This window comes from Grus americana, chromosome 19, assembly GCF_028858705.1.
Source record: "Grus americana isolate bGruAme1 chromosome 19, bGruAme1.mat, whole genome shotgun sequence".
Taxonomy (NCBI): Eukaryota; Metazoa; Chordata; class Aves; order Gruiformes; family Gruidae; genus Grus; species Grus americana.
The window spans coordinates 295,781-318,641 of record NC_072870.1 but is presented as its reverse complement, the minus strand read 5'-3'; the positions used below and the strand labels follow the sequence as shown (position 1 = coordinate 318,641).

Genomic DNA, 22,861 nt, shown 5'->3' with positions numbered 1-22,861 from the left:
CCTCCCCGGGTTTGCAGAGGAAATAAAAGCCGGGGCCATCAGGCACGTTGGGAGAGCGGGACGGCGGCACAAAGCTGAAGCTCCTGTGGCAGGTGGCCGGTGGCTGGTGGCACGCTGCCGTGGCCTGGCTGACGGTGCGCCATGGGCGGGATCAGCTGCCACCACTATAAATAGGGCCGGCGGCTCGCCGCCCCAGCAAACCGAAAGCTGAACCTCGGAGCGTGGAGGAGACGGCGTGGTCCAGGGTGGGGCGAGCGGCACCAAGGAGGAGGTGTGGTGTGGGGTGTCCTGTGCTGGGGAGCCCAACGGCATGTGCTTGATGCCAGCGCGGCACCTGTAGGGCTCCAGCAGAACCAGGACGTGGATCACAGCGCTGGGGTGGGACGATAAGGGCTCCTCAGTAGGCGCTGAACGATGGCAGGAGCTCAGGTGGGGCTCTCAGGACCCTTCCCGGAGCCCCCGGTTGGGCCATGCCCCGTCTCTGACTCTGACTCGGACTCTGAGGATGCGGCCGGGGGCAGCGCAGGACCAGGTGCCGGGGCCCAGAACCCCTCCCAGGTCATCCACAGCGGCCACTTCATGGTGTCGTCCCCGCACAGCGACTCACTGCCCCGCCGGCGCCACCACTGTACTGAGCCCAAACCGGCTGATCCCCGGAGCATCGACCCGACCCTCACCCGGCTCTTCGAGTGCATGAGCCTGGAGTACAGGTGAGTCCCAGATCCCTCTCTCTGGCATGAGTCTCATGGACCCTCTCAGCTCTTTGAAGGCGTGAGGCTGTCCGAGCCCTACTGCCCCTCTGGGAACCTGCTGCTAACTGCCAAAGTGTCCTCGTCTTCTTGTCCTTTGGGTTGTGATGTACAATCTGCTCAAAAAAACCCATCCTGGGAGGTTTCAGGGAGAAAGAGCTGGTGCTGGGTTGTTGGCCATGGACCTAGATGAGAAGTTCCTCCTGTTGTCACGTGTAGCTTAACATTCTTCCACCTTCCAAAGAGCTCTGGAGTCACTGCACCCAGCTGTGGCACCCTCACGGCCAGGTCCTGCAAACTCTGTAGAGCAGCAATAACCCTGTGGGCAGCCAATGCTCAGTCTTTGGCAATCCAGCCCAGAGCAGGAGTCCTGCCTTCCCGTCCTTGATTCTGCCCACATGTCCCGAGGTTATTCCAGGACGTACAGCAGCACTCAGGGCTGGATGGCTGCATGGGGCTTTGTCCAGGGCCACCTGAAAGCTTTCCCACTTCTCTCCTGCAAAATCAGATGGGTGACTGCATTGTTCCCCCAACCACACAAATCACCCAGGATGCCAGGGGCCTGCTTGTCCCACAGCTCCTTGGTGGCAACAGGAGAGCCTGCATTGTGTCTCTTAGTGCCTTGGTCCACATTCTTGGAGGCAGGTCCCCTCTTTTGCAAAGGCCCCAAGGCTTTGAGTTCTTTCATCAGGGCGACTTGCTCTACTGGTGTCAGTACAAAACTGCTTGCATAGCTTTCCCAAAATGTCCAGATGAAAACCTGGAATGACAATGTCCTACTGATGCCGCATAAAAACAAAACCTCAGGAAAACAGCCTTGAAAAGTTGCCCATTGCCTTGTTCCATGCAGGGTGTCATTCAGTTGCTGACCTCTCAGGTATGCCTTGAAGTCCTCAAGTGCTCAACACGATGGAATATGTGGTCACTACCAGAGCAGCCCTGGTGACGCTGGGCACTGGGACAGCACTCCAAGGATACTAGTTGCCACATAGCTGTGTACATCTGGCCCATCGCCACATCCCAGATTGCATGGTTTTCCCACAGCCAGTGCGGCACAGCTCTCCTCTGAGGTGCTGGTGAAGCTGGCACTCTGTGGGAGCACGGTGATCTTCAGCATGGGGTGACCCAGCTGAGGGTCATGCTTCCTGGTCACGCAAGTCACCCCTGAGTGCCAGGCACAGGGAACACTGAAGCACTGGTGGCCCCACTCTCCTTTGCTCTCCCAGCCCCAAACTTGCCTTACTCTGAGCCTTGCAGCTTGGGGCTGGAGGACCAGACACTACTCCACCCCAGGGTGCTCAAGCTCTTGACTCCTGAGATGCCCCACAGCCTCTATGTGGCCCTGAGCTCTGGTGCTGCCCAGGCCGAAGGGAAAGGGACAGGGCGCAAGTGCTTTGGAGTGGCCCACAGCAGCTGTATGCCACCCAGGGCTGGCCATTACACTGAAGACAGGGCTCCATCACTCCACTTCTCTCTACCTGTTGGACTCTTTCAGGGCCTTGTTTCCCTCCTGCACACACCAGCCCTGAGCCTGGCCCCATGGCACACCGCAACTGCAGTTGGACAGTAGCCCTCAGTGAGGAGGATCCACATCAGCTACAAAGCATTAGTGCCACCACTGATGGCCACCCCGGAGTCCAGAACACTAGAGATGTCTCCTGGCTGCTTTGGTGCAAGACTAGGTCTTGCTCAGCACCTGTGGGAGCAGTTCTTGGTCTGCTGTGGAGCCAGGGTAACTGCAGGCCATGGGTTCCAACCAGGGAAATGTTGACATTGGATGTTCTCTGAACCTCATGATTGGTTCTTCTCTCTGGGAGTTCCTTCCATCCTTAGACGCACTCCCCCTCCACCTCTCAGCCATCATGCTCTGCAGCTTGCCAGCACCCTAAGAACAGGATGACAAGCACTGATCAGAGATTAGGTTCAGGTGAACCTGGGCCTGCGATGCAGTGCTGGATATGCCTGTCCACAGGTGGGACTGGACTCTGGCTCTAGAGCTGACCACTCTGCTGGCTAGCTGCTGTTCAGGCATTTCTCTTCTCCCTTTGGAAGCCCATGGCAGCTTTGCTAATACATTTTTGACAGACTTGTAAGCAGTAGTTGGAGGAAGGTATTAGAGGGGGGAAATAGACTTTAAAGATACTTGGTGCACCCCTACTTTTAGTTTTATCTGATTTGATACTTCTCTGCATCATCTGCCATTTCACCCCTTCCCTCCCAGCCAGGTTCCTCAGAAGGGGTGTTGGTGCAGCACAGCCTCAGTTGGAGTAGTCAGCCACATGTCCTCCAGTCTTCAGGAGTGCATCCACAGTGATGCTGTAGACTAACTCCCTATCAAAGCAGAAACCACACAGAGGTATCAGTTGGGAGGCACCTCTGGAGTTCTTAGTCCAACCCCTGTGCAGGGCAGGGCTAACTCCAAAGCCAGATCAGGTTGCTCAGGGGCATCACTCTGATGGATAGAGAGCAAGGATGGTGAGCCCACCACCTGTCCACCCTGTCCCACTCTCACAGGAAAGAGTCCTGTCCTTGGCTCTAACTGGAGTTTCCCTTGTTCCAGCTTGTGTCTGTTGCCTTTTGGCCTTTCTTGGTGCATGTCTGAGAAGTGTCTGGCTCCATCTCCTCTGTAGCCTCCTTTGGGTAGTTGAAGGCAGTAAGTAGATCCTCTCTTCACCTTCTCTTCTTCAGGCTGAACAAACCCGTCACTCACCCTCCTCTTCTGTCATATACCTTAGGTTCCAACCATCCTCCTCCAGGATCACTCCACTTTGTGAACCTCCCTCTTTTATTGGGGGGCTAGTCTGGACACAATATCCAGACTTGGCCTTAGGAGTGCTGAGCAGAGGGGAGCTATCACTTCTCCTGACCTGATGGTTCAGCTGTGACTGTTGCAGTCGCCCATCCCTTGCTGTCTGGGCTCACACCATTTCAAAGGCAATACACTAACTCTTTCTAAACAGTATCATTTTTCAATGGCTGTAGCAGAACTGTCCTTTGGGTAGCTGTAATCCCTCCTCTTTTCAGCATTCCTCTACAGCGCTTCACATATGTTTATGGCAGTCCTGTCTCAGCTTGAGCAATCGCCCCAAGGATCTGACGTATTATCCCCCCATGGGCTGGACTGTGCATCACCCCCTCGCTGGGAAAGAAACACTCTCTCCACATCAAGACTTGCTTCTAAGGATGTCTCAAAAAGAGGCAATCCCCCCCACTGAGATCTTTCTCCTGGGGCTGGGATAAAGCAGTCCCCAGGCCCTTTGTAGCCATTTTCCAGGACACTTCCAGCAGCTCTCCTTAATGATTCTCTTCCACTCTTTCTTCCTCTGCAACATGATGCATTTCTTGAATCCCTTCCTTAGACTGTTGTTTCTCCCATGGATGGACCTCCTTGCAGCACGCTTGCTTCTGCCATGTTCCCCCAAAAAGCTGAGCACGTGGAGCTGAACTCCTCCAGGAACTGTTCACACTTTGGCCTTAGCACAACCTCCCCAGCTGAGCAAGTTTTTTCTCCCAATCACCGCAGCATCACTCCCTGGTGTCCTGCCTTGCAGAGCTGGTCTCCTGGTCCCACACACCTTCCTGTGACCCACTGCAGGGAATCATTGGGTGACTGACCTGCAGAACTGTTCTCCTGAAGGGAGAAAAACTGGGTGCAGATGGGAACTGCAAACTGCAGCCACTCATGGTCTTATCTTGCACATGTCTATCTCGTGCTTCAGAAGAAGCCTCCTGTAGCTGTTCCCAGAGTCTTCTCCCCTACAAATAGTCAGAGGGGAGATTTAGCAGGTGGGGACATCAAACTAGTAAGTGACATGGACTATTTACTCTGCCCCTCTTGTGATTTAAAATAAGGCAGGGTTTGATTACACCCTCACATGCTGATTCCCTACTAATTCATCCTCCTGACAAGCTGACAGCAGGCTCTGAGCCTTTCCTAGGAGAAGTGGAATTGCTGCTTTAGCTTTGCCATACTCTCTAACTGATCCTCTGATTCACAGTGCCTGAAACTCTCATGCACAGGGGCAGAAAGCACTCATGCAGAGACCACAGCAATGCAGACACTGAGCTACCCTCTCCCCATTTCCTTCTCTCGGGATTAGCCTGCACTTTCCTTTGCCCTCCCGGCAAATTGCTCACCTCAGTTCACTACAGTTCATCAGCATTTGCCCGCAGCCCTATGCACTAGCTCAAACTGGCAGGAGATGACTCGCACCGATGTGGCTACATCCTGACATTGCTGGGTCCACCCGCACCATTCGATGAGGCTTCGGTCTCATCCAGACCTGAGACCGTCTGGGTCTGCCTATGCCCCTGCTGGAAGGCAGTGGGAGGCGAGGGATCGGAGCTCCGTGCCGATGGCAGGCCTGGCTTGGCAGATCCCTTTTGGACTTTGCGGTGGGTTGGGCAGCTTCTGCTATGAATTACCCGCACAATGGGCAATAGCGGGTCTGGCGAGGGGGAAAGGCTCATGCTTGGGCTGAACCCATCCATGCTGCAGTGTGGTTGTGCTGTCATTAGTGGCAGGGAGCTGCACACCATTTCTCTGTCATTTCCCAAGGATTTGGGGCTGATCCTGTTCAAGCAGTGTGCAGAGGAGCTGGGCTAGCGTGCAAGCCTGTTCCCATGCTGATGCACAGTGGGGTCATACCTCCAGACACCACCAAAATAACGGGCAGTGGAGATGTACCTAGCTTGGCTCACAGCTATCCAGCTTCCTGGACAACTTTGCAAGAGGATTTAAATTATTTCCCTTCTCATCTGGGGCACTTCATGCTTGTTTTGCATGGAGGTAAATGGCTGCCCGAGAGGCAGAGCTGTAAGGGCAGAGGAACTCCTATCTGGGAGTAAATACACAGAGCAGGTCCCTATCTAATCCCCAGAACAGCCTATTAACACCTTTGTTACAACACAGCCCTCGAATTACTCCAGATACACCCATGCATCTCGCTCCCTCCAGAGGCAGCAGCAGAGCTGGAGCAGCAGCATTTTCATCAGCACAACACGGTAAAGAAAAAAGCACATTCAGGTAGCGGACATTTGAAGTCAGATTTGAACACAGTCATTTTGTGCTTGGGGGCACTTTATAGGAAAGTTGTGGTTAGATTTTTAACATTCTTTCCCAGATTCTGGATTTTAAAACATAAAAATTCAAGAAAAAACGTGACTTTGGTAGCAAAATTTGTAAGAAATTGAACATGAGCTTTTAGGGCTTCCAGGAAAGGCTGTCCTCTTTCAGGCAGCCCAGGGCCAAGCTGCGTCCTGGCAGCCCAGGAAGCCAGGGGGGCTCTGACAGCCCATCAGGGCTCCTGCCACACTTGGGAAGGCCGAGCAAGCTGGTACCTGCCAGAGGACCCCCAGCTTCACTGTTTCCCTCCCGCTACTGCCCGTTTCTCTTCGTGCAGCCCTCCATCTCACTGGATCACCCTGCATCTCCTCCTTCCTCCTCTTGTTGATAGAGAACAAAATACTCATTTTGCCACGACAGCTGGGGCCACAACACCTTAAACTGCTGGGCAGGCTAAATGAATCATAGAGCAAACAAGGTGCTACTGGACAAAACAGAGTCGGTGCTGACCCACACCAGGTGTGGTCCCAGGCTGAGCCCTGCTCCCCCCTCACCCCATCCCACAAAGACCCCTTAGCCAATGGTGGGATCTGTGTCCCCATTCCCCTGGCAGCGTGGGCCAGCGAGACCCCCAGCCTGTTTAGGGCATCCCAAACCTTTCTCACGGCTCAGCGTGGGGTTTGCATCCATCTCCCTACGGAGATAATTTCAGGGAAGGGTGGGGCCATTTTCAAGGCAAACCAGGGAGCAAAGATCATCCTGATAAGCCCCAAAACTGAAAGGATCGTTAATGGGGAAAAAAGGCGGTTAGTGGCAAAGCCTAAAGGCATCTCCCCTCTGCCTTCCGGTCCCACAGCAACTCCATGGCCACGGCCCCACCAGCCTTGTGCGTGGCCGAGGTATCCATCTGCGGCCACAGGGCTGCAGTCCATGGGCTCGGGCTGCTCCTTTAAGCTGGCTGTCAGGGCGGGCGGCACCAGCGAGGAGCGTGGCTGGGTAGCCTTGACCGGCAGGATCTGGCCACATGCCCGGGGAAGCCGTCCCTTCCATTGGCTCCTCTGCTTGGCACCACCACACTGTTTGCATTGTGCCAGTGGGGAAAGTTCAAAATCCTGGTGATAGCGGAGTGGCCAGTGCATAGCCAAGTCCTTAACTCTCTGGGGGCTGGAGCCACGGGGACTCAGGTCCTTCCCCGGCCCCTGGGGCCATGGGTTGGGCTGGGTCTCCCTGGGCCACTGTCCCCGTCCACCCCTGCAGGTGGGAGCACCTGCTCCCAGACATGTCCCTGCATCAGGCCCTGGTGCCAGAGGGGTCCTTGTTCCCCACAGTGAGATGGGACAGCAGCACTCTCCTCTCCTCTCCTCTCCTCTCCTCTCCTCTCCTCTCCTCTCCTCTCCTCTCCTCTCCTCTCCTCTCCTCTCCTCTCCTCTCCTCTCCTCTCCTCTCCTCTCCTCTCCTCTCCTCTCCTCTCCTCTCCTCTCCTCTCCTCTCCTCCCCGGCACACTCCCTCCAGCTGCAGAGCTGTGTAGGACCAGCACGGGGCTCTCACTGCCTGCACTGCTGCCTGTTTGGGCTGCCTGGGTTGAGGACAGCACCCTGCCTGCAACAAGCCACCTGCCCGCTGGGCTGCACGGAGCTCTGAGCCGAGCTGGCTGAGAGAGGGAGTCCCACTTGCCATGCCATGCCATGCCGTGCCGTGCCATGCGGTGGGAGGCAGATTTCAAGGCAGGTTAATGCAGAATCAGCCAGAGTCTTTGAGGGTGCTCAAAGGTTTCACAAGCTTGAATGAACAAGTGTGCGACTTCTTAAAGCATTAGCCAGGTACTGGTCTCATCCCCAGCACCTCCCTGGAGACACAGCTCAAGGGCACCTTGGGGTGCCCCTGAGGAGATGCTGGCAATGGAGGAATACAGCACCCCTACACCCAGCCCAGCCTCTACCTTTCCTCCTCCCTGCATGTGCTAAGGATAAGTGGGCCTCAAAGCAGCACCGAGATCTTTAAGGGACAAACTCTTGGCTGTGGAGGGACATGGGCTTCCCAGGGAGGGGTGCCATGCAGATTCCAGCCTGCTCCCAAAAGGTTCCTCCATGCATCCAGCATTGCTCCAAGGCCACGCCTTGCTGGGCTCGCAGGGAGAGGTGAAGAGGACCCCAAAGTAAGGAAGAGGGACCCCAGCCTCCCCCATGGAGCTCCTGGGGCAGCAGGACCCTCAGCACCTCCCCGGCAGGTGCATGCGAGGAGGTCGTGTCCCTCAGCTGGAAGGGACACAGGACAATTAGTCAAATAAGACTGCCCACACTGTGGGTCCCATTAGGGACATCACTGCCACCACAACGAGCTGCAGAACACGGCTGCCTCTGGGAGCTGGGAAATGGGAAGGAGGGAGCCCAGCTCAGGCTGGGGGCCAGGGTTAGGGGCACAGGTCTGCAGGGATGGGTGTGGAGAAGAGCCCAAGGCAGTGCTGGGCTGAGGGCAGGGCTGGTCCCACTCTCTGCCCATCTTGGGGCATAGGCAAGCATCCCTTAATGTCCTTAACATCCTCCAGCTTGCTGTCCTGCCTTCCCAGAGCCATGCAGATGGCTGTCCCTGCCTGCCCTGCTGCCTGCGCCTGCCCCCAGCTGAAGGTAGCGTTTCCAAGCCTTGCCTGGCGTTAAAAGCAGAGTCAGAAATAGCTGCCCAAATGCTGTGATGAGGCAAGAGCCACAGCAACACATGTCCCCGGGTGTCTCGGTCGGGCAGGAGACTTCCCTTCCCATCCCCCGGGGCCGGGATGCAGCTGTCCTGGTTGGAGGCAGCGCAGTCCCTCCTCAGAGCTGAGGTTCAAGCCCTGATGAATCAAATCCTCTATGTGCTGTCTTTTAATCCCAGGGGCTTGGAGAGGCTCGTGTGGGTCTGTGAAGTTCACGGTTCAGGTCTGTGCTGCTCTCAGGGTGACCAGGAGCTCAGGGTGCTCCCGTGGGTGCTCCATAGGTGCCTGGCAAGCAACCTGCAGCGGAGTCACATGGCTGCACCTGCTCCAAACTTGCCACCAGGCTGGTGGCCCCAGGCATCTCTTGAGGCACAGCCCCCTTGGGGGGATCCTCAACTGGGAGGGCTCTGGTATGGTGCCCTTCAGCCTTTCCTTTTCTTGGCGTTTTAGTGGGAAGCTGGTGTCTCCAAAGTGGAAGAATTTCAAGGGGCTGCGGCTGCTTTGCCGGGATAAAATTCGTCTCAACAACGCTATCTGGAGAGCATGGTACATCCAGTGTGAGTACAGGGCCAGACCCCACTCTGTCTGCCCAGTGCTGGGAAATGCCAGGTGGGATGGGGCTGGCACCGGGGCAGCAATGTACGGGTGCATGGGCACCCTCCCCCACCCAGGGATGGAGCCATAGGTAAAGCCAGCTGTGTTTTCCCCGTGCAGATGTGGAGCGGAGGAAGAACCCTGTGTGCGGCTTCATCACCCCACTGGAGGGGTCGGAGGCTGATGAGCACCGAAAACCAGAGGTAGGGCATGGTGCCTCGCAGCTCTTTGGGCCAGGAGCAGGTCTAGGTGGCACAGGTGGGAGCTGGGGATGCAGGGGGAGCAGAGCTCGTTCTGTTTCATAGATTTGCTGGGAAAGGTGTTTCTGACATGGCACAAGGAAACCAGCCCTGGCTGCAGGGTGCTGTGGCTGGGGGGCTCAGCCGTGACACCCTGTCCTGCCCCTGCAGGCTGTTGTGCTGGAGGGCAACTACTGGAAACGCCGCATCGAGGTAGTGATGAGGGAGTACCACAAGTGGAGGATCTACTACAAGAAGCGGGTGAGTGGGTCTGCCCGTGCTGCTCCCCGTCCCGTGGCAGTGCCAGCGGTGGGACAGGACATCAGCGTGCCCAACATGGAGCCATGGCTGACCAGGAGCGGGACATGGCAGGCTCTTGCCAGCATGAGAGGGATGCTGGCTGCCCCCATGGTGCCGGTGGAGGGGAGCTCGGTGGGGACCCCATCCCCAGCTGCCTGCGGTGCCGCAGTGTGCTCCAGCAGCCTGACCTGAGCTGACTGTGCCCTGCTGGGTGCACGATCTGGGGCTGGGTTTGGCAGCGCACCCACAGCGCGCGTGTTGAAGTGGGTCAAACAGGTACACGGCTCACCCACAGCGCTCCAGTGGGGCCGGGATTTGCTGGCATGCTGCTGGCAGCCACATCTCACCCCAGCAGCACGTGCTGCCAGGCAGGCCGGCTGGCTCCGCGTCACTCCGGGTGCCCGCTCTCAGGCATGCTGGCACCACGACCTTGGCCGCCTGCCATGTGGGGTGGAGCGTGGTCCAGCCTCCTCCCCAGCTACTCGCTCCGAACCGATAAAGACCAGGGGTGCCACAGGCGGGCAGGGTGCTGGCAGCCTCACACCACCACACACCACTGGTCCGCCGCTGTGGCAGCTGCTCAGCCCAGACCCTGTGGAATAAAGGCAGATGTGAATTCATGGTGGCCACGCTGAGCACCCCAGGGAACACCCTCCTGAGCATTGATGCCCTCTGCCCTGCCCTGGCTCTGCCCCACACCGTGCCCACCCTGGCTGGGGAGTGATACAGGCTGTCTTCTCCTTCCAGCTCCGAAAGTCCACCCGGGAGGGAGAGCTCTCCAGCCCAAAGCAGGTGAGTCTGCTAGGGAAAGGTGCGGAGGGGGGAAAAGGGGGGTGCAATGTGGATCCCTGCACTAGGCAGCTTGGGAGAAGGGTGGATGAAAGCCCCAGGGCATGACAAACCCAATGGGATGGGACGCCAAGCATTTGGGATGCCGGATTCACCCTTCTGGAAGCACCAACATGCCAGCTGTGAAGCTTGGGAGTGATAAATGCTGTGGGGAGCATGGGAGCTGCCAGGGAGACCAGCTGGGGAGCCAGGCATGGACCCCACCCATGAGAAGTGCCCACCTGGCTCCTTTGCTTCACCTCATGCAGGATGAGGATGTCTGGAGGCCAACAGAGAAATGGTGCAACCAGCTCTTCTGCAATGTGGTGCCCATGCTGCTTGGGGATGAGGAAGAGGAGCCGGGGGGCAGGCAGCACTTCGACTTGGACACCTTCCTCTCAGACATCTCTGACACCCTCTTCACCATGACACAGACGCCCAGCACCCACCAGGCGCTCCCTGAGGATGGTAGGTGCCCCATACTGTGCTCTCACTGGAGGTGAGGAGGAGGTCCAGGCAGGCAGCATGCCCTGTAGCACCTTGCTGCCTCTTGGCTTAGTCCCTGAGAGATGCTGCCTGTGTTCTTTGGGCAGACAGGATCTCCTGGCATCCCTCCTGCCAGGGCAGGAGGAGGGGATGCTCCTGCCCTGCCCAAAAGGAGTGAGAGTTCCATGTGGGCTGGGTGAAAGCATCCTCACCTCCACTGGCTCCCCACGGACTGGCCCAGGCTGTCCCAGGTGGGATGGGCTGAGCAGCCCAGGGAATGCTAGCCCGGTGAAGGATCTAGCACCAGACCCCAGGGCAGGGCTGCCAGCCCTGGGTAAGCAATGGGCACATCCTGCCTTCCATGGCCACTCTTTGCTGTCCTGCCTGGCCAGGTCCCTGGAGGTCCTGCAGCACCAGGCTGGTCCTGCACCAAAGATCAGCCTTTCCCTGGGGTTCTTGGGCACTGGATGAGGTCCCAGAGGTGCTGGTGGGCAGGGTGGTGGGGACGGGATGGCCCTGGGTCTCTGTAAGGTGGATGCCCATCTCCCTGCCCATGCACTGCTACGGGGCAGGGTGCAGCGATGCGGGGTGACGTTGGGGTGCCAAGGAGGGGTGGCAGCCAGGCAGGGGTGAGGGCAGTGGTGGGAGGAGCCCTGAGGGAGAGTCTTGGGAGTGCAGTGGCTGGGCCCCGATGTTGCAGCTCTGCCCTCTTCCAGCGTATGTTGGGAATGCTGACATGATACACCCGGACTTGGCACCCCTGCAGCCCAGCCTGGATGATATGGAGATCTCAGGTAAGAGCCAGCCTGGATGTGGTACCACATCCCACACAGCCCAGCATGCTCTGCACCCCATGCAGACAGGGCCAGAGGGTTGGCCAGGCAGCAGCAGGAGCTGCTGGAGCAGACAGAAAGCACTGGACATCCACTGGCATGGAAAAAGCAGCGTGCATGGGTCATGGTGCTGTGGGGCAGGGGCTCGGCATGCCTGACTGCACCTGGGGCAGAGCAATGGCAGGTGAGGAAGGGCCTGGCCAGGAGCTGTGAGAGGGGATTTCTACAAACAAAGGGTCTTTCCAGGAGTGCCAAACCACCTTGTTTTGGCTGCAGACAGAGAAAGGACAATTGGCCCACACAAGAAAGAGGAAACCTCTAGAGAGCGTGTTCTGTGCTGCTGTGCCCCCTCCTCATCCCACTCCCTGGCCAGTCCCAGGCTGAGCAGCCCAGGGACTGCCTCAGAGCTGGGACCACGTGCTGGGCTGTGCTGTGTCCTCTGGGGACAGGTCACTGTCCCTGCCAGGCTGGCCTAGAGATAAACATGGCACTGGTGTCCAGCTGGGGCAAGAGGGACACTGTGAAACAGACAGTGGCAGCTTCCTCCCATGGGGCTGCCACCAGTGCTGCCAAGCCGGCTTTGAGCCATGAGTGTCCATGAGCACCGTGGAGTCAGCTGGGACATGTCCTGGTACCAGCTGTGCTGTGCAGTGTCCTTGTATGCCAGGGCAAGGCACCACTGGGACCAGCTTTGCCCTTGAAAGTGCCAGGGCTGGTGGCCTGGGCACACTTTGCAGGGTGGGAGCTGGTGTGGGCTGGTGGCTGAAGCCCTCCCAGCTACTGCTGGTGGCCTCAGGCGGCAGCAGCATCTCTAGACCCCTCTGTGCATCTATAAGCCCTCTGCAAGCTCTGTGGCCAGTCTCCACTTCCTTCGGTGGGAGGAAACGAGGGTGCTTGCACCATATGGCTGAGGGATGATGCAAGACCAGATGCTGGTGGGGAGGAGGCTGGGGCACTCTGATGTGCCAGGGCAGGAGGTGGGAAGGCTCTTGCCAACCCCCCTCGGCTCATTCCCCCCAGAGGTCCCATCAGGGTGAGCTGTGCTGGGCAGAAGGTCTGTCCCCATTGCTGGCCCTTTGCCTTCTGTCCCCGGGTGCCCCATGTGGCCATCAGTCACTGGGAGGTGGGACAGCTCCAGAAGGGTCAAACTGATAATTGTCAGTGTCCCTTACCCCTAGATGTCCTGCATGGTGCTGGAAAGCTGCACCAACCCCTTTCAAGCAGTACCTCGCTGCAGTGGTGTCACAACAGCAGCCCCAGCACCTCTCTTTGTGGGCCAAGCTGCCGTTTCTGCCATTGGCATGGCATGGTCCTGCGCTCAGCAGGAAATGGCAAGTGGCATGGCGGTGCCCATCTGGACCCATATATCTCTATGAGCAGTGAAGCTGTCATTTTTTTCCTGGGGAAAAGGCCTGCATTTTGCTCCGGGGTGATGCCTGGAAATGGGTTGAGTCTTACTGCAAGCCACTAAATTGCAGGAAAGCATCCCTTCCTGTTATGCCCATGCCCAGCGGTTCTGCATGGGGGGACTGCGGGGGCTGGGGAGGGTCCCAAACCCAGATGGGCTCTGGGATGGCATCCCAGGTGTGACTTGTTGTCTGCCCAGACACGGGCTGCTGAGAGAGGCTTGTGTGTCCCAGGGCAGGGCAGGGCAGCACCCTGCGGGGTGCTCCGAGACTTGTGGGTGGGAGTTTTGTCCCAGACATGGCATTTCCTGGGCATGGAGCAGCTCGCCCCAATGACGAGAGTCCTGCGACAGCCAGTGCTGCATGTGTGCGAGTGATGTGTATGCTGGTGCGACGCAGGTGTGTGCTGGGCTGCGTGGGTGTGCGGGGCAGAGGTGTAGGAGCAGAGAGGTGTGCACACACCATGCGGTGGGCAGTGCCGGGGGTGTGTGCCCACAGGCCTGTGGGAGGAGTGGGGAGAGGAGATGGGGTTGAACACTGGGTGCCAGAACTGCAGGTGCCAGCCAACCCAATTGTGTCCCCAAGGCCACCTTTCTAGCAGGGTGTGCAATGGCTTTTTGTGGCTCGGGAGCAGGGATCCCCCCCGGCAGCCTTGTGCCGAGCACTACGGTTCAAATGTTCAGGGTGGGCACCGCGACGGTTGGCACAGGGCTCCCGCAGGGTCACATGGCTGTCACCGTGTCTGGTAGCTGTGGCAGAGCTCGGCGCCTGTCAGTCAGCGTGTATAAACCAATCCCAAAATGAGGAAGCACCTCGTGTCCACAGCGGGTGCGGGAGCGTGGTGTGGGGCAGATGGAAAAGTTCTGACAGCAGAGGCGAGGGAGCAGCCTGGCCCCGTGCCCTGCTGGCACCGTGCTCCAGGTAGGACCCGCACTGGTACCGGGGAGCTGGGGTCTGGGCTGGCCTTCCTGTGGGGTGGCATCGCCCCACAGCACTGCAGGGCTCTCCCAGAGCCCGGGGCCAACACTGGAGGGTCCTTGGTTTGGGAAGGGGCTCTGTAGCTCCGAATCCTTCTGAGAGCAGCCCCAGGTTTGAACGTGATGCCAAAGGCATGGTGTGCCAACTGCACGGACTCTTCGTCCTCGAGCAGCAGCATGCCCTGGCCACGCTGCACAGCCTGGGAGCAGGTCAGGGTGATGCGACGGTGGAGAGGAGAATGGGCAAGAGCTGTGGGGTGGAGAAGGGGCAGGAGAAAGGAAGGACAGGGTGTCTGGGGGCTGCCAGCTGCCACGCGGGGCAGCATCCACCATCCATCCCTGCAGCACAGTGAGAGGCACAAGAGGAATCGAATCTGCAGAGCTGGGCACCAGAAATGCCTATAAATACCCACAGAGCTTCAGTGCTGGTGGCAGGGGATGGCATGGTGAGGGACAGTGGAGTGCTGGGGGCAATGTGGAGCTGGTGCGGCACCCTGGAGAGGCTGAGACCCTGCCTGGCAGCACCGCGACCCAGGCTGAGTGCCGGCCATGGAGGGGCAGGGGTGGCTCTGCCATGCTCCTGGGCATTCACTGGGCAGGGGGAAGGGGCGGTCTGAGGGCTCAGCAGGGCAGCTCAGCGGTGGTACTGCCCCATCTCGCACCGGTGTTACCCTCAGCTGGCAGCACATGGCTCTGTTGGAATCATCACCATGCTCAGCCCCATGGCATCCCTCTCTGCTGGCATGATTGCTCCTCGGGTGTAGATTCAAAAGGGTCTCAGGCCTTTGTGGGGCTCATCCAGGGCACCCCAGGAGATGGAGCCTGCTCCAGAGTCCTTGCAGCCTGCCGGTGCCCGTGGCACATGCCAGGCAGGCAGATCCAGTGTGTGAGCTCAGCCAGGCTCTCCTGCAGCAGCACGGGGCCTGGAGGCAGCAGTGCTCACACCAGTTGAGGGGTTGGGAGAATGGGAGCATCCAGAGGGGATGCAAGCGCCTGTGTCCTGGGGCAGCTGCTTGGGGACAGAGCCTGTGCCAGGGGCTGCTGGGCAGCTGCCTGCAAACCCAGCCAGAACTCCTGCTCCATCCTACGCGGAAGCATCCAGCAGCCCCATTCCCACCGCACAGCCATCCTCTCCAGGGAAAACCCTCCCGGTGGCGATGCCCGAGCCAGCCCTGGCACAGGCAGTGGCAGCGCCGGCACCAAGATGAGGTGTGAGTGGGGCTGATGTGCCCGGGGAGCTCATTTCACCAGGGAGGCAGCTGCCCGAAGTGTCAGGCCAGCCCTTTGCGCCACGGCGTCTGGGCCTGCGGAAGGAGCAGGGTTGTGGGAAGGGGAGAGGAAGGGAGAGGGAGTCACGGCAGGGTCATGGGGCTTGGCTTCGGGAAGGCTATGGGATGTGGTTAGCCACAGGCTGCATGCACGGCAGTGGTGGGGCAGGGAGATGAGCACTCACCGTGACCCGTGGGGACTGTCCCCCGTGGCTTGGGGATGCTGTGACCTGCTCCTCCGAGCCCTCCCGCCGTGGCTGCCCCACAGCCTGGGTGCTGTGGTCCCTGCCGCAGCCGGGGCTGGTTCAGGAGGAGCGGGACAGCCACGCACCCCGCTGTGAGTAGCGCTGGAGCACGTGGCGCCCAGCTGGGTGTCAGAGACAGGGACCTCACCCTTGGGTGGCACCCCGGGCGGGTTTTCCTGTCCCTATGCGTGTGGCAAGGCTGGCCCTGGGCGCATGGGCTGCCTCTTCCCTTCACGCTCTGGCGTTTCACAACCCGGGCACCAAATCTGCTGGCAGAGCTGCCCCTGCCCCACAAGGTGAAGGCAGGACTGGCAAATCTGTGGCAGTGCCAGTGATGGGGCACAGCTCCCCCCAGCATGACCCGGGGCTTGTCACCCCTCTCCAGGAAGGTCCCCTCATCCCCCTCACTCTGTTTCCACTTGGCCCTGCAGATATTTTCAGCGGCCACCGACCACCGCCACCGCAGACACAACCAGGCTACCAGGAGCCACCCTGCTTCGTGCCCATGGCCGAGCCCCTGTTCAGCAGTGGGGGGTCCCTGATGGGCACGCGGGGGCTGCCCGCCAGCCCCGAGGCCCCGCTCCCACCTGGCACCCTCCTCCAGGTGAGCGGGACCCCGGCCTGCGGCCCGCGGCTGCCGGTGCCCCAGCCACCCCCCCTGACCCTCCCGTGTCTCCCGCAGCCCGGCGGTGCCTGCCAGCTCAGCCTCCACGGCGCCTTCCTGGCCCCCGAGCTCCCCCCGGCCCCCCTGCCCCCCGAGCACCCTGCCGCGGCCCCTGGCAGCCTCAGCTCCCAGCTCCGACACAAGCCCCTGCTGCAGTACGGCCTCCCGGGCAAGTGCCTCGGCCTGGAGCCGCCGGGACCCCCCTACACGCCCCCCGGCCCATCCCCTGGTGCGCCGCTGCTGGGCCCAGACCCCCCGTTCTCTCCTGCCTCAGCCCCCCGCTCCAAGTTCCCCTATGTCGGCTCGCCTGGCGCCTCGCTCCTTGCCCACCCCACCTCCCCTCTCTCGGTGCCCTGCTTCGCCCCCCATGCCCCGGAGCTGGGCTACGCTGTGGGCATGGTGCCCTCGGGGTACCCTGGCCCAGCCGCCCCCCAGCTACTGCCCCCCGCCCTCCTGGGCGACCCCAGGTTTGCCCCCCCCAAGGGGCTGCCCCAGAGTGGGGGTGGGCAGCCGAAGGCGAAGCCCTGCGGCACCAAGGCGAAGAGGCTGCCAGGACCCCCTGCGCCGCCCCACCTGGCTGTGCCCAACCCCTGCCTGAGCCAGCTGCTGACCACAGGTAATGGGTCCGGGAGGCTGCGGGGGGGACACAGGGGTGGCCGGTGGCAGGGGGGGATGCTATGGGGAGGATCGGAGGGGCCCTGCTTTCTCTCCAGGGTTAAGACGCTGCAGATGCTGGGCAAAGCACATGGCTGTCCCCACAGTGGGGCAGAGCCAAACCCGTGGGTGAAGCTGTGTCCGGGGGAGCCCCCTGGCCTCAGCAGCCCCTGGAGGGAGACAGGGCCCAGGCGGCCCCAGGGCTTGGCCACAGGCACCACTGCAAAGTCCCAGTGTCCCCAACCTGGGCTCCATGGCCCCCCATGGATGGGCTGAGGGGTCATCAATGTCCTGCCCACCTTGGTTCCCGTGCCTGTGACGGGACAGGTCCCACCGAGGCTGTCATGTCTGGCCTGTGCTTGGCTGGGGACAGGCTGGGGGTCCCTGCCTGCACAAAGGCTCCCAAGGACATCCCCACTGCGGAGAGCAAAGGCACCTCTCCCCAGGGGCTGCTTCACCCTTCTCTGGGGCAGATGGGCAGGGCAGGGGCTGCAGCAACGCCGGTGCAGGGGCTGGCGGTCCCATGGGATAGGAAAGGTCAGCCCAGCCCCGACAGCCTCATGCAGCAGCACCCTTCTGCTCCCTGCCCTCTTGCAGCCAAGCAGGAGCCAGCCCTGGATGCCCCAGGCCTGATGGGCACAGGACTCATACCCACGTCCCCTGTCTCCCCGGTAAGCACTCGCCAACCCCCCAGGTTGGGAATTGCCCCCCATCTCAGGCAGTAGCCTCTCCTGCTCGCTGGGGCAGGGTAGAGCCACACTATGGCAGGTGGGGAGATGGGGCTCTGGGGGGGTTACCCACTGCAATATGGGGTGGGACAGGCATGGGGTGAAGGAGGGGACACTAGGATGTCACCTGAGTGTTTTCTCCTGTAAAAGAATCAGGGCAGAGTGGGAAAGACCCTGCTTGCAGGGCCCCTTATCCTGGCAATGCTGCCCTGGGGTGATGGGACTGGGGCTGCCCCCGCAGATGGTGGGATGTCCCATGGGGACAGGGCTGCATGTCCCCCTCCCTGGTCCCCTCACTGGCGTTCGGTTCTCAGTGCCCAGGCACTGACTGACTGAAGGGGAAGGTCCGGTCCCCGGCGTGCGTGGGGCGCTGGCCCCCTGACCTCCTGCTACCCTCTGCCTTCTCCCAGCAGCAGAGCACTGTCCCCAACGTCCCTGCCGCCTTCCTATCCAGAATGGCCCAGCTGAGCCCAGGGCTGGCTCCTGGCTCCAGCCCTTCCCAAGCGGTGCCGGTGCCAGGCACCCAGCCAGGCCCACTGCTGGTCCCCAAGGCAGAGCGGCTGTCACCCACCTCGGCTTGCGGTGAGTCTCAGGCACCCCAAGGAGCTCCACAGGACACCGCGTTTCCTGCAGGGAGCTTGGACCAAACGTTGTAGGAACACTTCATTTCAGCTTCAATCCCAGCTATTTACATTTACCCAGCTGAGCCTGGATGATTTCTTTCTGTGGTGGAGGGCACAGCGCCTTCATCTGCCTCCTTCTCCAGGGGCAGAAGCAGGAAAAGACAAAAAAGAGCAAAATGTCAGACTGTGGTTTTGAAAACCCAGACCTTGGTTTTCGAGCAGGAAGCTTTCATCTGCAGAAACCAGAGTGGCAGCTGGAAACCAGGCTCTGGTGGTGTTCCCAGTTTCGGTTTGGTGCTGCAGCTCACAGCCTTGCTGCCCTCGGGACTGGTGATTTCCACCCCAAGAAACGCCGGGAATTTAAAATGTCACATCCCAAATGTTCCCATTTCTGAGCAGCTGTAAAATGAGTGGGATTTGGGATAAGGCAAAGTGATAAGACGTTGTTGGATGCTGGACCAGAGCATCTGTGTCAGCTGGGTGGGGTGGCTGCCCCGGGGCCAGGGCAGCGCTGCAGGCTGCTCCTCTCTGCCTGTCCCAGCGCAGACCCTGGTGTCAGCCCGTCACAAGGGGCTGCTGCTGCTGCTGCTGCCCCTCTCCTCAGAGCATCACCTTTGCTTTTCCAGGCAGCGACTGGCCCAAGCCCGGCCAGGCTTCCCCAGGACCTGCTGTGGGGCTGGGTGCTGGCATCTCCCTGCACCACCCCGTGTCCCGGCGGGGCAGGCCTGAATCCAGCAAGGTACGGCAGCACTGCTTTCACTGTGGGGGCACCATCCCCATATGCATCCCCCTTTTCTGCTGCCCCCCAAACTCCCCCCCCCCTTGCTGCAAGGTTTGGGCCCCCCCATCCCCAATGGGGCAGGTGGCCCAGGGCCGTCCCCACTGCCAGGAGCTGCCTGACAGCGCTTGCCCACAGATGGAGAGCCGCCGCATCACGCACATCTCCGCCGAACAGAAGAGACGCTTCAACATCAAGCTGGGCTTCGACACGCTGCACAGCCTGGTGAGCACGCTGAGCGCCCAGCCCAGCATCAAGGTGAGCGCCCAGGGCTGCGTGGACCCACCCTGGGTCTGTCCCTGTGCACGGGGCTCCTGCCCTGCACCACAGCCCCCTGCAAGCCCACAACAGGCACGTGGAGACCTGCGCGGTGCAGCCATGCCAGGGTGGTCTGGGCTCTGGAGCCTGTGGCAGAAGCTGCCAAGGCTCAGCAGTGGGGAACACCGCACCTCGTGCTGCCACCCCACCGCATGAAGTGCCAGGTGCCCCACGCCCTGCCCACCCCGGGGCCTCCCTTCGCCATCTCACCCCTGCGGCCCCACAGGTCAGCAAGGCCACCACCTTGCAGAAGACAGCCGAGTACATCTGCAAGCTGCAGCAGGAGCGGGCAGCCCTGCAGGACGAGGCACAGCGGCTGCGGGAGCAGATCGAGGAGCTCAATGGCTCCATCAAGTAAGAGAGGCATGGCCAGGGGAGGCGGGAGGGAGCCACTGCCTACATCGGGGTAGCCAAGCAGGGCAAGCAGCAGCGCCGGAGAGGCAGCAGGACATGGCAAGTCTCCTGAGCACCTCCCAGGACCTGGATTTGACTCTGTGCCCCCTCAAACCCTGTTTCCAGGGTGGGGGATGCTCAAGACGCAGTGCTGTGTGGGACCAGAGTGTGGGGCCGTGCCCCACAGCTGCCCTGGGAGGGGGACACTTCCTGCCCAGCTCTGCTGAGAGCTGAGGTCTTGCCAGACCCTCTCCCCACCGGGTGGCCCCTGTGGCCCCCAGGCTCCTGAACATGGACCCACATACTGCTTGTGCCCTACAGCCTGTGCCAGGAGCAGCTGCCCGCCACGGGTGTGCCCATCACACACCAGCGCTTCGACCAGATGCGCAGCATGTTCAACGAGTATGTCCGCTCCTCCACACTGCAGAACTGGAAGTTCTGGATCGTATCCTTTGGGGCCGGCGCCTGCTGCTTGCTCTGACCCCTCCACCAAACATCGGGTCCTCTGGTTAACCCGCTCCTTCCAGGTCTGGGGGGTCCCTCTAGCTCGAGAGCCTCTGGGGACTAAGGGGAAATGTTTTCCAGTCAAAGGCACATGGTGGGAACATGCCAAGATGCTGTGGTTAGGAGGAAGCTTCTGTTACAAGGATGCAAACGGAGTAGGAGTAAATGGTCGGTCCTCAGGGAAAAGGAAAGTCACCAGCAGAGCTGAGCTTGTGCAGGGAAGAGCTCCTGGTGACATGGGACTTGCTCTGAGAGGCAGCAGCCATCAGCTAGGGATTAGACACAAAGCTGGGGACATGGTGGCTTGGCCTTGGTAGCCATGTGGCACACTCTGGAAACCCAGGTGTGCCCACACCCAGGACACAAGTCTGGGCTCCACACGGTGGAAAGGATGGAGGGGATCAAGGGCCAGGGAATGGGTGGTCAAAGGACTGGACCTGCTTCTCCATATGCAGGGATTAGACAGACTGGGACCATTAAGCCTGCAGAGACTGTGAGGTCTACACAATCCCAAGTGGCAGGGGGATGGGCAGGCCTTGCTGCCCACAGTCTGATCCAGTGCAGGCAGCCCAGGCAAGGCAGAGGTGACTCCTGACGCAGGGTTCGGGAGCACTGTGGAGCTCCTTCCACAGGACACTGGGGATGCTAAAGCCGACATGGGCTCCAGGACATGGTCACGGTGGAGGTATCTGCTGTGGATTCCTACATGCACAGAATCACCCATCCCCAGCGGTGGTCCCTGCAGGGTGGGAGCACCAGGAGAGTACACTGGACATGCTGGTGGTGTGCCCTGCTCCTGTGCACTCCAGAGGACACTGCACTGGCTCCTTGAACTACTCTGGAAGAGTTGTCTCATGTCTAATCAACCATTTCTGGCAGCCTCAGTCATGACAGGGGTTACACAGTTCTCCCACTGCCTGCCCTGGGTGACGCTCAGGTCCCCATCACCCCAGCAGTATGGGCTGGTGCCCAGCGTGGCACTGTGCTGAGGAGGGCACCCGGCAGGTCTGCCTCATGGCCAGGCAGGGAGCTTTGTCCTGCTGCCTGTAGGAGGGTGCTGCCCACACCTGGTGGGTGGGAGACCATGGCCTTGGCAAGGCTGGTCCTTAACTCCGCTGCTCCTATCAGTTCAGTATCATCATCCGGCCCCTCTTCGAGTCTTTCAATGGCATGGTCTCCACGGCCAGCATGGAGAGCCTCACCCAGACGTCTCTCGCCTGGCTGGACCAACACTGCTCCCTCCCAGCGCTTCGACCGAGTAGGTGGCTCTTCTCCTGTCTGTGCACCCTGAAGAAGCCAGGTTGGCCCACTGGCATGGGCTGACAGAAAAGCAGAAGGGAAAAGGATGGGAGGGTCCTGGGGGGCAGTGGGGCTAGTGCTGCACCACGCTTCTGCTGCACGGGAGGGAAGCACCCGTGGGACGTCTTGGGGCTGCGTGCTAAGTGCTTTTCCGCACTCCTTTCACACCCACGCTTCAGCTGAGCTGGCTGCTGCTGCCCTAACCCAAGAGCCTGGGTCCTGGCTCGGCAGAGCCCTACAGAGTGGGTTTCGCTCTTTCTGCTGGGGACGGTGGCAGGGAGCCTTGGTGCCATTCCAGGGGCTGGAGTGGGGACAGGAAGAGCCATCTTCCCCAGGATGGGTTAACCCGGGCCTCTTCCAGCCCCCAAGGCACGGGGGGCAGCTGACATGTACCATGTCTCCCTGCAGCCGTCCTGAGCTCCCTCCGGCAGCTGAGCATTTCCACCTCCATCCTGAGCGACCCGGCCTGCATCCCGGAGCAGGCGACGCGGGCAGTGGCAGGGATGGCAGGGATGGGCCATGGCGGCGGCTCCTCCTAGCTGCCCCCCAAGGGGCTTTCCCAGCCTTGCTAGGACCCTCGGTGCTGCCAGACGAACGCCCACCAACGCCAGCGAGGAGCCCCCAGCGGGGCTGCGGGGCCACCACGGCCAGGCTGCTGGAGCACGGGGCAGCGCTGGCTGGCAGCAGCCTGGGGCCGTGGGGGTCCCTCTCCCATGGGCACCGGCTCGGGGGGTCCCTGCTGCGGCAGGGGTGGGGGCCGCTGCCGGCCCCCTGGTCCTGCACCCCAGGGCCTGCCAGGCCCCCGAGCGGCTGGCGCAAGGTGGAGCCCTGGCACCCTCGGCCAGGAGGCCTGGCCACGGGGAGCACCTGGCGGGGCCCAGCCCTGCTGCCTGATAAAGGACTCGCTCTGCCCACGGGCCCAGCCTGGTTCTTCCTGCCCCGGGTCTGCTCTGGGGCAGGGCTGGGGAGCAGGACCGGGAGGGATGGGCAGGAATGGGCAGGAGCGGGCAGGGTGAGGGCAGGGGTGGGTGGGGGAGTGAGGGCTGGCGGGGGGGGGGGGCAGGGGTGGGCAGGGTGTGAGGGCAGGGGCGGATAGGGGGGTGTGGGCGGGGGTGGGCAGGATGTGAGGGCAGGGGCAGGCAGGGGGTGAGGGCAGGGGCAGGCAGAGAGCTGAGGGCAGGCCCGGAGCGGAGCAGTACCACCTCCGTTCCGCCAGGGGC

At 60.8% G+C, this 22,861-nt stretch overlaps 1 protein-coding gene across 4 annotated transcripts; it reads left to right on the top strand.

Moving 5' to 3' along the window:
• The first annotated feature begins 65 nt into the window (after positions 1-65).
• Positions 66-22,650, top strand: MLXIPL (MLX interacting protein like). 4 transcript variants are annotated; one of them, XM_054847131.1, is made up of 17 exons: positions 66-710; positions 8,955-9,061; positions 9,219-9,301; positions 9,509-9,598; positions 10,385-10,429; positions 10,735-10,933; positions 11,668-11,745; positions 16,112-16,284; positions 16,363-16,960; positions 17,596-17,669; positions 18,140-18,308; positions 18,976-19,088; positions 19,266-19,385; positions 19,672-19,799; positions 20,160-20,283; positions 21,471-21,600; positions 22,050-22,650. In XM_054847131.1, the coding sequence occupies exons 1-17, from the start codon at positions 415-417 to the stop codon at positions 22,178-22,180; spliced, it is 2,658 nt and encodes an 885-aa protein (XP_054703106.1). In that variant the 5' UTR covers positions 66-414; the 3' UTR covers positions 22,181-22,650. The 4 variants fall into 4 exon arrangements, with proteins under 4 accessions (XP_054703106.1, XP_054703105.1, XP_054703107.1 ...); XM_054847130.1 differs by having other exon boundaries at positions 18,137-18,308; XM_054847132.1 differs by lacking the exon at positions 18,140-18,308 and having other exon boundaries at positions 16,812-16,960.
• The last annotated feature ends 211 nt before the right edge of the window (positions 22,651-22,861 follow it).

Excerpts from the sequence above, each read along its gene's own strand:
- MLXIPL (XM_054847128.1), top strand. The coding sequence starts at position 415 with ATGGCAGGAGCTCAGGTGGGGCTCTCAGGACCCTTCCCGGAGCCCCCG. Across the intron at positions 711-8,954 it reads TGCATGAGCCTGGAGTACAG|TGGGAAGCTGGTGTCTCCAA; the intron begins GTGAGTCCCAGA and ends TTGGCGTTTTAG. Across the intron at positions 21,601-22,049 it reads CCTCCCAGCGCTTCGACCGA|CCGTCCTGAGCTCCCTCCGG; the intron begins GTAGGTGGCTCT and ends GTCTCCCTGCAG.